The 16850-nt window shown below is 40.1% G+C and overlaps 1 protein-coding gene across 3 annotated transcripts; it reads right to left on the reverse strand.

Annotated features, from left to right (window-relative positions):
• Window positions 1-3582: 3582 nt before the first annotated feature.
• proser1 (proline and serine rich 1) lies at window positions 3583-16824 on the reverse strand. Of its 3 annotated transcripts, none has more exons than XM_017489669.3 (12): window positions 16253-16823; window positions 16049-16114; window positions 13786-13854; window positions 13597-13691; window positions 13395-13488; window positions 11652-11780; window positions 11484-11567; window positions 11278-11356; window positions 10382-10474; window positions 6254-7541; window positions 5446-5587; window positions 3583-5243 (listed from the first exon to the last, which is right to left on the reverse strand). In XM_017489669.3, exons 1-12 carry the CDS (start codon window positions 16295-16297, stop codon window positions 5097-5099), a joined length of 2331 nt encoding a protein of 776 aa, XP_017345158.1. In that variant the 5' UTR covers window positions 16298-16823; the 3' UTR covers window positions 3583-5096. The 3 variants fall into 3 exon arrangements, with proteins under 3 accessions (XP_017345158.1, XP_017345159.1, XP_017345160.1); XM_017489670.3 differs by having other exon boundaries at window positions 11670-11780; window positions 16253-16822; XM_017489671.3 differs by lacking the exon at window positions 10382-10474 and having other exon boundaries at window positions 16253-16824.
• Window positions 16825-16850: the final 26 nt, after the last annotated feature.

Genomic DNA, 16850 nt, shown 5'->3' on the forward strand with positions numbered 1-16850 from the left:
GTTAAACAGAAAGCTCAATCAGAAGGTTGTGGTAAGGATCTGTATTGTTTACTGGAGCAAACATTAACGCATGAACACCTGCTCAATCTTCAGTTTACTTCTGTGTATTTCAACTGTTCAGCACTGGCTCATTTTTCCAGCCCATTTATGTCTCTTTCCAACTTTGTAAAGCCAGCAGCAGAATTACTACCAGCCTTCAACACTCAATATTAAGCAGATCAGGTTTGGTTCTCAAGATACAGTGCATCCGGAAAGTATTCACAGCGCTTCACTTTTTCCACATTTTGTTATGTTACAGCCTTATTCCAAAATGGATTCAATTCATTATTTTCCTCAAAATTCTACAAGCAATACCCCGTAATGACAACGTGAAAGAAGTTTGTTTGAAATCTTTGCAAATTTATTAAAAATAAAAAATAAAAAAAAAAGCACATCTACATAAGTATTCACAGCCTTTGCCATGACACTCAAAATTGAGCTCAGGTGCATCCTGTTTCCACTGATCATCCTTGAGATGTTTCTACAACTCGATTGGAGTCCACCTGTGGTAAATTCAGTTGATCGGACATGATTTGGAAAGGCACACGCCTGTGTATATAAAGGTCCCACAGAAAACAATGCATGTCAGAGCACAAACCAAGCCATGAAGTCCAAGGAATTGTCTGTAGACCTCCAAGACAGGATTGTATCGAGGCACAGATCTGCAGAAGGGTACAGAAACATTTCTGCAGCATTGAAGGTCCCAATGAACACAGTGGCCTCCATCATCCGTAAATGAAAGAAGTTTGGAACCACCAGGACTCTTCCTAGAGCTGACCGCCTGGCCAAACTGAGCAATCTGGGAGAAGGGCTTTAATCAGGGTCACTCTGACAGAGCTCCAGCATGTCTCTGTGGAGAGAGGAGAACCTTCCAGAAGAACAACCATTTCTGCAGCACTCCACCAATCAGGCCTGTATGGTAGCGTGGCCAGACAGAAGCCACTTCTCAGTAAAAGGCACATGAAAGCTCGCCTAGAGGACTCTCAGACCATGAGAAACAAAATTCTCTGGTCTGATGAAACAAAGCTTGAACTGTTTGGCCTGAATGGCAAGCGTCATGTCTGGAGGAAATCAGGCACCACTCATCACCTCGCCAATACCATCCCTACAGTGAAGCATGGTGGTGGCAGCATCATGCTGTGGGGATGTTTTTCAGCGGCAGGGACTGGAGACTAGTCAGGATCGAGGGAAAGATGAATGCAGCAGTGTACAGAGACACCCGTGATGAAACCCTGCTCCAGAGCGCTCTGGACCTCAGACTGGGGTGAAGGTTCATCTTCCAACAGGACAACGACCCTAAGCACACAGCCAAGATAACAAAGGAGTGGCTACAGGACAACTCTGTGAATATCTTTGAGTGGCCCAGCCAGAGCCCAGACTTGAACCCGATTGAACATCTCTGGAAAGATCTGAAAACGCCTATGCACCGACGCTCCCCATCCAACCTGATGAAGCTTGAGAGGTCCTGCAAAGAAGAATGAGAGAAACTGCCCAAAAATAGGTGTGCCAAGCTTGTAGCATCATACTCAAAAAGACTTGAGGCTGTAATTGGTGCCAAAGGTGCTTCAACAAAAGTATTGAGCAAAGGCTGTGAATACTTATGTACATGTACTCTTTTGTTTTTATTTTTAATAAATTTGCAAAGATTTCAAACAAACTTCTTTCACGTTGTCATTATGGGGTATTGTTTGCAGAATTTTGAGGAAAATAATGAATTTAATCCATTTTGGAATAAGGCTGTAACATAACAAAATGTGGAAAAAGTGAAGCGCTGTGAATACTTTCCGGATACACTGTAGGTAATGTATTTCTGTTGTACAATCAATACCAAAATAAAAATTAAACATTCTTTACATTCAAATCTCCATCACTGCCTGCCTCTAAAGAATGATTTTCAAGTTTCTTTAGTCATTTCTTTAGACATCCATCTTCTACCGCTTACTCCTTTTTAGGGTCACGGGGAACCTGGAGCCTATCACAGGAAGCATCGAGCACAAGGCGGGATACACCCTGGACAGGGTGCCAGTCCATCGCAGGGCACAATCACATACACACTCACACACCCATTCATACACTACAGACATTTTAGACACGCCAATCAGCCTACCATGCATGTCTTTGAACTGGGGGAGGAAACCGGAGAACCCAGAGGAAACCCCCGCAGCACGGGGAGAACATGCAAACTCCGCATACACAGGGCCCGGGCGGGAGTCGAACCCCGGACCCTAGAGGTGCTAACTACTAAGCCACCGTGCGCCTGGATTTCTTTAGTCTTCATTTTTTAATTTACAGATATACCATACAGATACCATTTTAATCAAACTCCAACAGTATAACATACCTTATCAATATCTATCCCCCACAGGGCTCATTTTATTAAATAAACTTAAAATCTATTTTAAGAGATCTATCTATTAAAATCTATTTTAAAATCTACTTTTAGTGACATTTAGTACCTTGGCATGTATGTTTCAGCCAGCATATATTTCTAAGAAGGGAAAAAACTGGTTTTGTGTGAACAAGCCAGGCTTTTGCCATTCCTATAAAGTGATAAAGCGCTCTGCAGTTACTAGCCCAAACGCTCACCACCTCTTACACAGAAATGGCATGGCTCAATCTAACATATTGTGGTTACAATAAAACATTTCAGCTGAAATAATTCAAAGCCTGTCATTCTGAATATTTCTGAGGAGCTGTTGCAAAAATTGATAGACTATGAGTATGATTTTTTTTAATCATGGTTAAAAGAATATGAAACAAGTACAACTCAACACCAATGGTGCCATCGGGGATGCCTCTACTGCTAAAAATGGGAATTGAGTTCCTGAACGTGTAAGTCATATCTCGGTATGACAAAGAAGACAGAAGCTATTGAGGAAAAACTATTTCAGACTTTTGACCTTACTGTGATGCTGATATTTTCTGGATCAATTCCTAAGCCTAAATCATGTCATTAGTTGGTTACAGTGATACATCCATATAATCCTATAATATAAAATTCAACCACTAGTTCTTAAGATATTGCAGTAACAAGAATCCCAGATAGACATACACATGGACAACCTGAACACACATCGCCATGTATGCCATAAAAAGACACAAATATAAATAGAATAAAACCATCCAACATTCACAAGAAGTGAATGTTTGATTAGAGCTGGTTCACAATTCACCTCATGTCAAGTGTGGTTTAATAAAACTCCAATTAAATATATTTAGTGATTATTTGCTGTCTGTTACACTGTCCAACCATCCATTACTTTTCTGTACCAGGTCACAGAGAGCCTGGAGCCTAGTGAAGTCAGGGCACAAAGCGGGGGACACCCTGGACGGGATGCCAACACATCACAGGACACGATCACACACCTCCTCCGAAGCACGGGGAGAGCATTCAAACTCAGCACACACAGGGTGGAAGCGGAATTCAAATCCCCAGCGCCAGAGGTGCGAGGCACCGAGGCACTAAGCCACCGTGTCCCCTTGTTGCACTGTGTACTGCTAAAATTGTACAAAACCTAAACAGTTTGAACTGAAAAGCAGGCATGTAGAAAAAAATTATTTATTTCATATGAAATAAAGCAGCCTACACCTACTGTTCTGTCTAGTACAGTATTTGATAGTCATCAACTTCATCTACAAACATGTGTAAATCCATGCCTAGTCCCGGGAATCTTATTTACCCAATTCATTCTATACAGACACATGTATTAAAAGAAAAGAAAAATAAGTTTAAAATAAAAAATCATAACCCCAACACATTTCACACATCACACATTTAACAGCTGCTTCTGTTTCTCAAGGGTATTTACACATACAGTGTACAGCGCAGAATTTTAGGTAAATGTGAGGAAACTATAAAGATAATCCTCTTCACAGTTTATCTATGCTGTGCACCCACCAATTTTCCTCATAGTTCGGTAGTCCTACTTCTGAATATAATTATATCTTTTTAAAAACCCACACAAACACGCAAAAAAATTAACACCACACAATACTGTAGTATTAATTCCATACAGTCCTGATATCTGTTCAAATCATTATATCATTGCTTTGTTTAGCTTTCAGACTTCAACAGGAATGCACATATCTAAGAGAGCTGAAGATCAACAAAGGCATTTCAATTTGTTTACTCCCTTTCACTCTCTGGTAGCTCTGAATATTGGTTGTTTTTCTTTTCAAAAACCACCCTCTACACTCTCACTGACTCACTAAAGACCACATTAATTCTGAGAAAGCTCCTTGTGTCAGACTCTGTATTTCATGCACCCTTGCACCCTTCCACCCACTCACTCAGCACAATGAGGTATTCTCACTCTGAGTGCTTCCTTTTCTCAGAGCTCGTAACAGTATTTAGATTCCATATCATGAAAACTGCACTTTTATTTAAATCTTTGTTTAAAACATTGTGTCCTTGTTAAAGGAATAAACCAACTTGAATGACTTGTATGTTAATCTTAGATGACCAACATGATCTTCAATGGCATCCAAGAATTATCTATAATGAAATGCTGAATTAACTTTGTTAAATAATTAATTTTCTGTCAGCATGTTGGTCAATTTTCTAGATTACCCGGTATGCCATTGCCAGTGGGAATTAGCCCTTGCTTCATCTTTTCCTAAAGACCGTTTTAATCATGTAAGTCTATCCAGCCCTCACCTCCTTATCTGTACACTCTTATTAAACAGATCAGCTCCCAATGTTTCAACTTTCATGCTAATACCGCTATCAACACTATCATGCTTGTCTTGTGGGTCACCTACTAGCTGAACCATGTATCTTCAGTAACTCAACACAACTGTCTTATAGCTGCATTGCACTCAGGGACATTACATTTGTAATATGTTTCAGGGTTGAGTTTTCCTTTGAGGGTAACCGCAAGCTTTTTGTTATCCTTGTTCTTGAACTTGGTACTGGTTGGCACTTTTCACCTGGTATTACACTGCTTATCACAAAAATTATTTTTTTTAATACTAGGGTAATAATTTTAAGTTACGTTTGTTATTGCATGCAATGCTGCTTTTTGAAGTATCCATGATATTACTGTGAATATAACCGATTATTGCCACCCCAGCTGCGGGTGCAGACCGGGCTGAAGGGGAAAGGGGGTTCCTGCAGCTGGAGGGGGGAATGGAGTCCCTGCAGGATAGCTGCCAAAACCATTAGGTTGAGGAGGAAAGCTTTCCAACGCTGATGCAGAATGAGCCTAAACATCAAAACACGCATATTTAGAATAAGACCAGTGTACCATTACACACTACAGAAAAAGATTTTGTAAAATGTCATAGAAAAACGTCATCACGGTCAGTGTGTGATTGTCAGGAATATCCGGAGTAAAATGAAGCAGATTTGCTGTAAACTGCTGAAATGATACATAGGTGATATATAGTCATATAGGTCATTGGTACCTGCAGCAAAGCCGACTGTACAGCCGGGTTATGGAGGCCTGAGAGAGCTGCAGGAGACGCAGCGGAGGAAAAACCAGGAACTCCTGCAGGAAATGACAACAATCCAGGGAAGGCAGCCCCTCCTGGGGCCTGAAGAGCACCACTGAACACAGACCAAAGTTTATAAATTTCAGAGATAAGTACATGCTTTTAATCCAACCAATCCTTTGTAAACTGTAAAATTAGGTACAGGGGTAAATTTATATTTTTCCCCCTATATGCCCAAGAATACATTCGATCAAACTAAAACATGAAAGCTTGGAGCTGCACTTTGGCCTCATATGAGGAATGTCTCTTCTGCCGTGCAGTAATTAGATTATCGATCAATTTATAGCTTTGGTGTTCACTACTTTCCCCACCAATTTCAACCCACCATATTATACTCAGCGTTGATAGTGAGAGGTTGTATATATCTCTGGCAACCTAACTAGACTTGGTGTTTTGTAAGAACATGAGATTGCACATGTGTCTATTTTCCCCATTTGCCCATGAATGGCAAATTAGAAACCCAAATAAACTGGGACTCCAAGAGAGAATAATGCTCTCGCCTGTCAAACAGAACAATAAACATTTCCAGTTAATTCTTAAACATCTTGGAATGTAAAATCAGCACTACATGACATGCTCCAAGTCCTTTCATGTTCAAGTAGCTTTTTCACCAATTTGCCTGATTTTATTTTGACTTTTATTGTCAGTTCAAGTGTAACAGACTGCTAAGATGTCATTTGGAAGTTTTCTTAAATTATGTGGAAAACTTGCACACACTTACCCTGGTTGGCCCACCAATGTGGGGTTGAAGTTAGAGCTAAATGCAGAGGCAAAGCCAGGAAGCACAGGTGAGGTGGAGGGGACACCTGCTGCTGCTGCCACTGCAGCTGCTTGGAGAGGAGCCACTGTGGCCACTGAGGAAGAGGCACATGGGAGCCCCATAAAAGAAGAAAGCACAGGACTGCCTGCTGCTGGAGGACCAGAACCCCCAAACCCAGGGAAGGCATGGCTCTGCCCTGGGGCCAAGCCTGGGATCATGGAGGGGGATGTGGTGAGTCCAAGGCCAAAGGGGGAAGGAGAGGAGGCCCCAGTGGGGTCACAGTATGCAATGGAAGGCGTTGGTGGAGCAGAAGAAACTGAAGAGTGCATGGATGATTGAGCTCCAGTTAGAGGTGATGCTGTGGACAGTGTAGGAAAGGGAGAGATGCCTTGGAATGGCGTTGCAGGACTGCCTCCAGACTGGGAGGCTAGACTGCCCAGAGGAGAGGCTGCACTGTGGCTCAGACCCAGTGAGCGAGCCAGGGCAGCAGTGTTGGGCATCATTAGTGAGCTGAGTGAGGGTGTGCCCGACCTGGATGATGGCCCTTTGAAGGCAGAGGGGACTGGACTGTTACTGCCACTCCCTCCACCGTGCTGGACCGCTGAGCTTAAGGTTTGGTCGCTATACAAGGCAGGGTTAGCTGTGCTAGTCTGGGATGTGCCAGAGGATGGTTTCGGACTGGGTGTACCCATTACCTGTATAGGAGTGGAACGTCCAGGTGGTGCTCCTCCGGTTGTGTAACTGCGAATGACCGAATTGTTGGAGCATTTTGGATTATTAGGAGTTGACTGGGGCTCAACAGAAGGCAGAAAGCCCTTGGAGGAGGAAAGTGCTAAACTCTGAGAAGGATCTGCTGCCCCCTTGGGAGTGAGAATGCCTGAAGGTGTTCCCGAGCGGGACGTCCCATAAGGTGGCGGGGGTATACCGGGTGTGCCGGAAGGGGTGTGAGATCGGATAACTGAGGGAGTGTTCCTGCCAGAAGGTGGTAGGCCAGAGGGAGTGCTATGATCAGTGGGGTTTGGTGTAACCTGAGGAGAGCCAGCAGGCAAAGGAGGGCTTTTGATAACTGAGAAAGATGGGGTAACAGGACTCTGAGAAGAGACCACACCAGGGAAAACGGGGGTAACTGGAGTGGTGGGTTGAGGCTGTGAGCTGACGGGGGTAGGAGGAGCCGAACTGGTAGGTGAGACAGTTGAGGCAGCACAGAGACCGGAGGCAGTATTCTGTAGACTGGCAGGTCGAGCATAAGCTGGAATAAATATGAGGAAATTATTACTGGCAAGACAGAGAGATTATGATACTAAAGATCCATTTGTTGAGGTCTATTGCCGCAGGCACTACATGCAAAGCTTTAAAATAAATGCTTTTTTAGTTGACCACAGTATACCCCCTCTTTTTAAAAGCCACCACCTAAAGGATCACAGATTTTTTTTTAAACCTACAGGCTGAAAAAGGAACCAATGTTAATAGCAAAGAAAATCTTGTCCTACTTAGCAAAACCATAGTATACAGTCAAGTGAAAAAATAAGTATACCCCATGGAAATTGTTGGTTTTTATGACATATTTGTACAAGCAAACATTTGATCATCTTTGAAACAGTGCCTATTAATATGTTAATATGCTTGAACAAAACCACAAGGAAAATTAGCTTTTTCAATTATTTATTCCACAGAAATATCAATAGATGTAATATTCTTCTGTGGAGAAAAATTATACCTTCGGCCTGAGAAGCTAGTATTGTCCCCTTTAGCAGAAATAACTTCTTGTAAATATTTTTCATAATTGCATAATAACCTCTAACACTGGCTTGGTGGAATTTTTGACCACTCTTCCATGCAGTATTCTTTCAGTTATAAGATGTTTGAGGGTTTTCTTGCATGTACTGCCAGTTTCACATCCCCCCACAACATGTCAATGGGATTCAAACCTGGGCTTTGATGAGGCCATTCCATAACCATCCATTTCTTCTTTTTGAGACATTCCTTGGTGGATTTGCTAGTGTGCTTAGGATCATTAACCTGTTGAAAGGTCCACTTTCAGTTCAACTTCAACTTTCAGACAGATGGCCTCACATTATCTTCAAGAACTCTTTGATATGATAAAAAATTCACAGTTGAATCAATGAATGCAAGCTGTGCAGTCCCCAAGGCAGCAAAGCAACCTCAACCATAACATTTCCACCACTGTGCTTCATCCTTGCTATAAGCCAGTGGTTTTCAAAGTGGGGGGCCCCAACGATTTTTTGTGAAAAATAAATAAATACATGATTTTCTCTTTCTCACTCTCAGACAAGGACACACACAATCAATTCCTAATGTAATGTAAAGATGCAAGATGTAATTATTAAAAAAAAAAAAAAAAAAAAAAAAAAAAGATATATTCAGAAGTCTATATTTTTAATGTGTTTTAAAGACATCTTGCAAAAGGGGGGCCTCAGTCAAATGTTAAAGCCATTTGGGGGGCCTTGCCCTAGAAAAGTTTGGGAACCACTGCTATAAGCTATGAGGTGCTTTTCCTCAAAAGCTGTCTTTGGTCTGCACCAAACATGTCTGCTGTTACTATGGCCAAACAACTCTATCTTTGATTCGTCTCTCCAGACCACATTATTCTAAAAGACCTGGTCGTTGCCTATATGTTCATGGCCAAACTGTAGTCTTGCAAAGGATTTTTCCTGTCACACCCCACATGCAGGTCAAATTTGTGCAATCTCTTTCAGATTGTAAAATCATGCAGTTCCTTGCAGATCCTGTGATGAAATTTCAGAGTTCTTGGAGACTTTTTTTTGCATCAGAAGGTCTGCTCTTGGGCTGAATTTGCTGGGACTGCCAGTCCTGGACAAATTGGCAGTTGTTTAAAATCTGCATCAATTGTCCTTACAGTGGAATGATGTATTTTAAATGTATGGGGTGTACTTACTTTTTCCATGTGACGGATTTGTTTTTTGTTCATTTAAATTGTGAAAATTACTACAAAACAATTTTATGTGTCATTTGATAGAATGCATAAACTTTATTAATAAGCACTGCTTCAAAGAAGATCAAATTTTTGCTTGTCCAAATACATCAAAAAAGCCAACAATTTCCATGTGGTGTACTTATTTTTTTTTTTTACATGACTGTATATACAGAAACCAGAAAATCAAGCCAGAAAGTCAGTGTGTGTTTCAAGTCAAAGTTTGTACTGAAATTGCCCCCTGTACTGACTACAGTGCCCCCATGTGACACAATTCCTTTAGTCAGGTTAACAAGTATTTATGTCAATTTACTGCTAGCACTTACAAAGTATGAAAAACTATCCAAGTGAATTTTAATTAGATTACTAATTCAACCAAAACCTTCAATGTAAACTCCACCCAAATACATACTTCCCAGGTATTTAACCCTAAGGTTAAATACCTTACAACTGCCAAATCATACATTTAACTGGTGAGAGTTCTTATCATTAGAATTAATCCAATTTTATGGCCAATGTTGATTGTGTTTTAAGTTGTCTTTATTTTCTATTAAGATATAATAATCTAAACACCTGTTTTAGCAGTATAGATCTATCAAGCATAAACACAAACACTGTGTTCCCACAAGAAAAGAATCAAATAATGCAGTGCTAGTACCAATTTCAATTTTAAACATTTCAATGATTAATACAAGCGCTATGATAAATCATTTAAGAAAAAAATACTGAAAAGCAATAGGATTTTCTTAATTTTCATAAAAAAAAATATTGAGGAAAACATTTTGCACAAATCACCCAACCACAGTGTATGGTGCACTGTGGATACTGGTCAAACTAGCAGCCATAATTAGATCAGATCCCTTATGTCAGGTGGGTTGTGATTGTGATGTACACAACATGTTAAACATTATTAATGTAGATTATTATTAAAATCCCAGCTATAGCAATTAAAAATGTACTCTTTCAAATTAGTCTGATTAAATCATTCAGGTCTATTAAGCAGCATGCTGAGTGCAGGAAGCAAGGACTGCGTGCTAGAAAAGGGTAGGTGCAGTTAGCACAGGCGCAGTTAGCAGAGGGCAAGTTAGCATGTCACTGAGCGGCGGTGATTGCAGTAGCAGCAGCAGTTATCATACCTGCTGACTTTGGAGTGGCAGTGTAGGGTGGAGGGGGCACATTTGCTGTAATGACCCCACCCACTGACATCAGGCCTGCGTTGTTGTACGCACCTGAGCAGGGGAACAGAACCTACTGGATTCTGGGTACACCATTCCAAGATATCATCTTGCCACCAAGTTTAACACATACAGATCAGCTCACACACTCACTCTCAAAACGAACAACTCTACTATCATTCACTACATCACCTCACCTTCACTGTTTAATAAGATGACTCCTGTCTGTCTTTCTAGAAAGAAGAGGTGAACTGTCGTCTCTTCAGCCACATTTCTTTAGGTCTCTCTCACTCTCTGGACAGTGGAACTGTTTTCTCTCTCTTTGGAAAGAGTGCTCCCTGTTGTACTGTTTTCCCCCTCAAGAAAGAGAACTGTCTATATATTTTGCTTACATTTGCTTAATCAAAGAAGTCAGTTAGATTTTACCCACCTCCTGCTTCATGCTTAATCTCACTGGTTCTCATTCTGTTTCTCTCTAATTACTGTCACTATATCTGTGCAGCTAAAGTACAACCTCCTGTCAATTTCTTACTTAGGAGCAATACAGTATTGTCTTATCTCTCTATGCTCTATGGCAGGGGTGGGCAATGTTATACAGAAAGGGCCGGTGTGGGTGCAGGTTTTCATTCCAACCCAGCAGAAGGCACACCTGAATATATTGAAAGCCAAGATCAACTGATTAAACAGGTGGAATCAGGTGTGGCTCCTGCTTGGTTGGAATGAAAACCTGCATCCACACCGGCCCTTTCCGGATAAGATTGCCCATCCCTGCTCTATGGTCACCTCCCTCTCCTGCAAGTTACACTTGCTGTCTATCTGTGCAAGGACATTTGTTTGGCTCTGTTAAAAAAACTTACTTGGTGCAATGGTGGCGTGCGGCCTGCAGGGAGGAATCGGGTAAGGTATAGGCCTGTGCGGATTGTAGGACGATGGAGACTGTTAAAAAAATAAAACCACAAGTACATAGACTGCTTATGTCTTTCAAGCAATTAAAGGAAATATCATAGTGACAACAAAAGAACAGCACTAATGAGAAACTAAGTGCCTGAGAGAAGCGACTCACTGGTTTGCTGGGTCCAATGATGCGGTTTGCGATCCCTTTTCCTTCTGTACTCACCTCCTCTCCTTCCTTTCTAGGAGGCAATCCCTGAAAATTTGCAGAAAGCATTGCATATACATGGGTTTTGTTCTTGCAATCTCTACACTTCAAAGACACAAGAAGTCTAAACACCTTGATAGTAGCACTCACAGGAAAGCTTCCAGTGACCTGGCTGGGTTTGCCTTTAGGATAAGGGTTCCCAGGGATCATTCCACAGGAGGAAACCATTGCTACCGGGGCTTTACATCCAACCTTACACACCTGAACAGAGAGTTTCATACCACAATTGTATTTACTGAGTACACGTAGGTTCACATTTTTCGAGCAAAGTTAGTTATTACATACTGTATGAACAAGCTGAAAGGAACACAACTACAAAACCTGTGCCCGTCACGAGAATTACGTTGTCAACTTATCGTACGAAATATGGACATGAACTCTATCATTTCTGCTCACCTCGATATTGCCCGTTGTGTTTACATGCATGTTTGTTTACATAAGAATGAAAGTCACCAACATTTTAGCCTTTCGCACTGCTCCTGTCCTCTTGCCTGCTCTAGGGCTGTCAAATTTAAAGCCGAACTTTGAATACTCGTCGAATTTAAGATAAAAATGCATATGAAATATAAAATGCACAATTTTTGCATTTGAATTTAAGATGTATAACAAGCACTAGCACTTTTTTTAATTCAAGCATACTGCCAAAAAAAATAACATGCAAGATTATACACTAACAATTTTTTTTGAAGAAAAATCTAGAAAGAATAGTTCTAGTGTTTTAAATAATCCAGTCATAGTCAATAATGTCAGGGATTGACCTACTTAAGCTGCGTGAGCTGAAGCTGAACAGTGAATGATCACCAGTAAACTGAAGCGCTTTACTAGCGGCTTAATTAACTCACGAAAACGCATCCTACACACGAGATTAATCAGACACATACACAACATAAACATAATATTACAACTTGCTTCTGCATAAAATGATGTAAATGTCGACTTATCACAGGTGAACATGAACATAAGTAGAACGCTAGGTAGAGTGGTAAGTCATGTTGTGAATACACTCTTTCTGTAACAACGCTCTAAAACACGGACAATGAATAACTAAAGGATAAAGATTCACAATATTCTATTACAACAGCGTCCTCACTGTAATATTTCAGGAAATCAGAGTTTCATAATAAGGGCAGTTTTCACGTGTTTTTGTTGACACATGATTAAATTAATATATAAAATGTGTGAATATGTGGTTTAATTTTTGCATTTTCTCATCAACTAAAATGCTGTTGACTAATACTCGATGCTATTTTAGTCATAATTGATTGAAATGAATAAATAAGACATAACAAAATATTAACTCAATTTAAAGGATATTTTCATCAGAAGACAAAATAGATTTTTTGACTTTTCAATTCCAATGTCTGAATATTCTTAGGAATTAAAAGTTCATTGCTCTTTGAAAGAATGTATTTGCATTACCATGCTATTACATTATCATTACATCAGAAGCATAAAATGGTCTTAAAATGGCCATATTATTGTTTATTGCAATTATTTATAGGGCAATATATCGTCCAACAAAAGTAGTTATCATGACAGGCCTAGCAAAACTATGACCTTCCTAAATGATCAAAGAAAGTGATTGAATATAATAATTTATATCAGCTGGTCAAATGTTCGGATCACTCTCTTTATCATTATTTCTTTATCATTACTCTTCATCATTATTTCTGCCTTTAGGCCTGCAAAAACATTTCAGCTAAAACTACAGTAGCCACAGCAATGCTGGCATAGTTACAGTTCCATTTAAAAATGGAAACATGGGATAGGTACAAACCTAACAGCATATAAGTTCTAGCAGAATGCACATTTTACCTGCTCGAGAATACGTCGTGCACGTTTCTTCTCTGCCACGTGAGTGCGGAACTGTTCCTCCACTGGTACGTAATTATGGGCATCAGATATATTCCTGTCATGACAGAGTACTACTATTAAAAACGGATCGTTGCATTTGATGATAAACAATGTATTTGACAAATATTTAATATGTTGTATTTTATTTCATTAAATCACTTACAGAGCTATAAGCTCCAGCACTACGAGCTTGTCTTTCGAGAATGTGAAAGTGTTCAAGATGTTTGCAACCTTGGTTGTAGGGATGGCCACCATTTTCTGCACAAAACAAAACAGATTCCAGGTATCGTTGCACTGCATTGTACAAGGACATCTCACATATTTTGTTAAGATATTAACATGTTGCACTTACATGTTGAAACGCTTTCACTGCCTTCACCTGAGGCTCTGCCCAGGAGAAGTATTTCAGAATGTCGATCACCTAAAGATGATGAAGACAAGTCATGTTATCAGCACTAGTTTCACAATAAATCATACGCCAAATCACTACAGCAGCATTTCCTAATTCTACTTCAGGACGGCGGGACTCTCCTGGAGAGTTTTGAGTTTTCCCTACTCTAACGCCCTGCCCCAAATAGCACCCTAATCCGTTTCAATCCACATTTTGGACAGTTCTCAAGCCTTCATGACATATAATATTGCGCAGTCATTTTAAAATATCCAATAAGTCCTTTTTCTCCCAACTGCAGGTGTGCATGTACAGGCAGGAGTAGAAGCGAAGGAATGGAGTAGTTAGCAACTTTACCTTAGTGTTTCGCATTTCATTTTATTTCACCTTACTACAGTCAAGGCGTTAGCTGGACAGTAAATCATCCGGGGCTGACCCAAGATTCTTCTCCATCAAAAACATTTAAAAACATACTTCTAAATAGACTGTTTCCGTGCATTTTCTTTCTTGCATGTGAGAGCTAATTGCTTAAAAAAAATTGAAAATTAGACAAAAAGTTGGATTTGTCATAAAAAAATGCCCCGGGTTTGATAACTGTTTGCAGGACTAGCAGACTGATAAAATATCAAACATTCTGGCTATCTAACATGAGACTAGGCTACTTTGGTGTTGCTAGGCAAGGGGAGGTGAGGCACAACTAAACAATCATTGTATGGGTTTAGCTGTTACAGTGCCACGCAAAATACGTTAGCTGTCCTTATGCTCTGCTCATATCATGTTCACGTAACTTGGATCTCAGACATTTGCACACTTTGTTTTCCTGCTCAACATGAGTACATTAGTGTTTCAGTTTCAATCGCTTTACTGGCAAATAAATAAAAATCTGCATATCTCTATTTTCCCCCTCACATTAACTGACTGGGTGAGCTAGCGTTTGGCAGAATTGAGAGCTGTCAGCCAAAAAGACACGAGTATTTAGACGTATTTTCCTGTCTGATTGGTCTTGCTTCAGTTCAGTGAAGACAGAAAATTACAACACCACCATCTTCTTTTACTGACGTTCAGTTACGTAGTAACAAACTGCTCCAAGTGGAGAATTATTAGGGGATAAAGAAAAAATCTTCAGGGCTGCAGTCTTGAATACCAAGGCCAGGTTACGCCCCTGACTACTGCAGGGATAAAATAACACTCAGTAGGTTTACATGGGTAACAATAATCCAACATTAACCTGATTAAGACAATACTCTGATTAGGAAACTACCATGTAAACAGCAATTTTTAATTACCTTAATCTGATTAAAATCATACTCAAAGTAAACACAAATCGAATTAAGACGTGTGGAGTATTTCTATTTTATTTGCATTATCGACGCGCATTACAGACATGTACACACCTTAATCACACTATTAACGCTGTGTGGGAGTTTTCACAGCATTTTGCGACAGGACACGTACACACACGGCAGTGCTCAACCGCTTGACAGCAAACAAGAGAGCCTGGCTGCGTAAGTACGCGGTTTCGGACGCAACCCATGGTATCAGGCAGTCGTCTATTAGCACATATAGAATGACAAATAATTAACTACACTTGAAGCTTTCGTAAAATTAAAAGTGAAACAGGCAAAACTGTATATGGTACCATAACGAAGATGAACTATACGTTGATGCGTGAAATTCTGGAGGGATTGTCGGACGGCGTGGCATGGGGACATAACGATGTGTGCCATTAATCGAACTCTGTTCTACAACATGTAAAACGAGAACATGAAAGGAATATTCTAAAAGCAACTCATGTAAACACCTTAATCACAATATTGTCTTATTAAGAATAAGGTCAATAATTAGATTATTGCTGTCCATGTAAACGTAGTCACTGACTTAGACTTTTTAATGTTTTTAAAAGGATTGGTAAAAAGGTTTCAACCGAAACAAAACATAAGTGTTAAGATCGTATACAGGGAATTAGTGAACTCTCTTCTGAACCAGATAAATGAGAAATGGGACATCCAACAGCTTTGCAGTACTTGCACGCATGTTCTAATGAGGACCACAAGACAGCAGGTGCATCATTTTTTCTGATAGGACCTAACATATATCAAGTAATTCTGGTAATTTACTTGTGAATCAGACTGTTTTTCATTAGGTTTTTTTGAGCAGGGAAATTATTAAAACCTCCAGCATATGACCTGGAGGAACACTGCACTTCAGAAATGCTCCACAGCTGTACCTGTTCACTGGAGAAATATCCATGAACCTGCTCGATTGCTTTAATCCGCTGATCTGTCAAAACACACTAAAAAAGAAACAGCTTGTATTAAAACACCCCCTTTTGTTTTGTACTACTTACAATACAAACTTAACAGGTTTCATGCATTTAGCATACTTCCTCACATTTTAGGGGTAAGCGTATAGCGTAAAAGTGTGCTTTTACCTTTCTTATTTCATCCAAAACGATGTCAAACGATTTCTTATCCATCTTAAAGAGCTTCTCAGTCACAAGGTGGTCAATTTAAAGTTAGCTTCGAGGTTGCTGATTTAATATTTAAGTGAATGCAAATTTAAAAAAAAAAAAAAAAACAACACACACACATTAAGATCTGCTATTGCATTATAGCAGCAATTAATGGGGGGGGAGTCATCAAAACCGATAGATTACTACAAGAGTAATTCATTAATACATTACACGCATAATAACCAACCCATTCATCTAATTAGCTCGGCAAGTTCATTTTGGCAAAACGACCGTTTATTTTGCTAGCTGCCTTGTCAGCTAGCTAGTTATTGATTTCTTGGTTAACTAGCTAGCTTGATAACATGACTGTAAGTCGTACAAAAACATAATTGTGGTGTTCTCTTGTACGCATATAATCATATGAATATCGCCGGATGCATTTGCGCTGCTGCACAAAACAGCAGAATTAAAGAAGCATACTTTTCGCGCTTGTTTGTTTCGTATCTGTTGTTAGCTATGCTAGCTGTCTAGCCTCTCGCTCGCAGGAGGTCCGAGTGTGTAACGACTTCCTGTGGAA

This window comes from Ictalurus punctatus, chromosome 16 (genome assembly GCF_001660625.3).
Source record: "Ictalurus punctatus breed USDA103 chromosome 16, Coco_2.0, whole genome shotgun sequence".
NCBI classification, from domain to species: Eukaryota; Metazoa; Chordata; class Actinopteri; order Siluriformes; family Ictaluridae; genus Ictalurus; species Ictalurus punctatus.

What these genes read in the sequence shown, in the direction of transcription:
- proser1 (XM_017489669.3), bottom strand. Translation starts at nt 16,297, where the DNA reads ATGGATAAGAAATCGTTTGACATCGTTTTGGATGAAATAAGAAAG. An exon ending in GTGCTGGAGCTTATAGCTCT is followed by an intron (nt 13,489 to 13,596) that starts GTAAGTGATTTA and finishes CTGTCATGACAG; the next exon opens with GAATATATCTGATGCCCATA. An exon ending in TCATTGGACCCAGCAAACCA is followed by an intron (nt 11,357 to 11,483) that starts GTGAGTCGCTTC and finishes TTTTTTTAACAG; the next exon opens with TCTCCATCGTCCTACAATCC.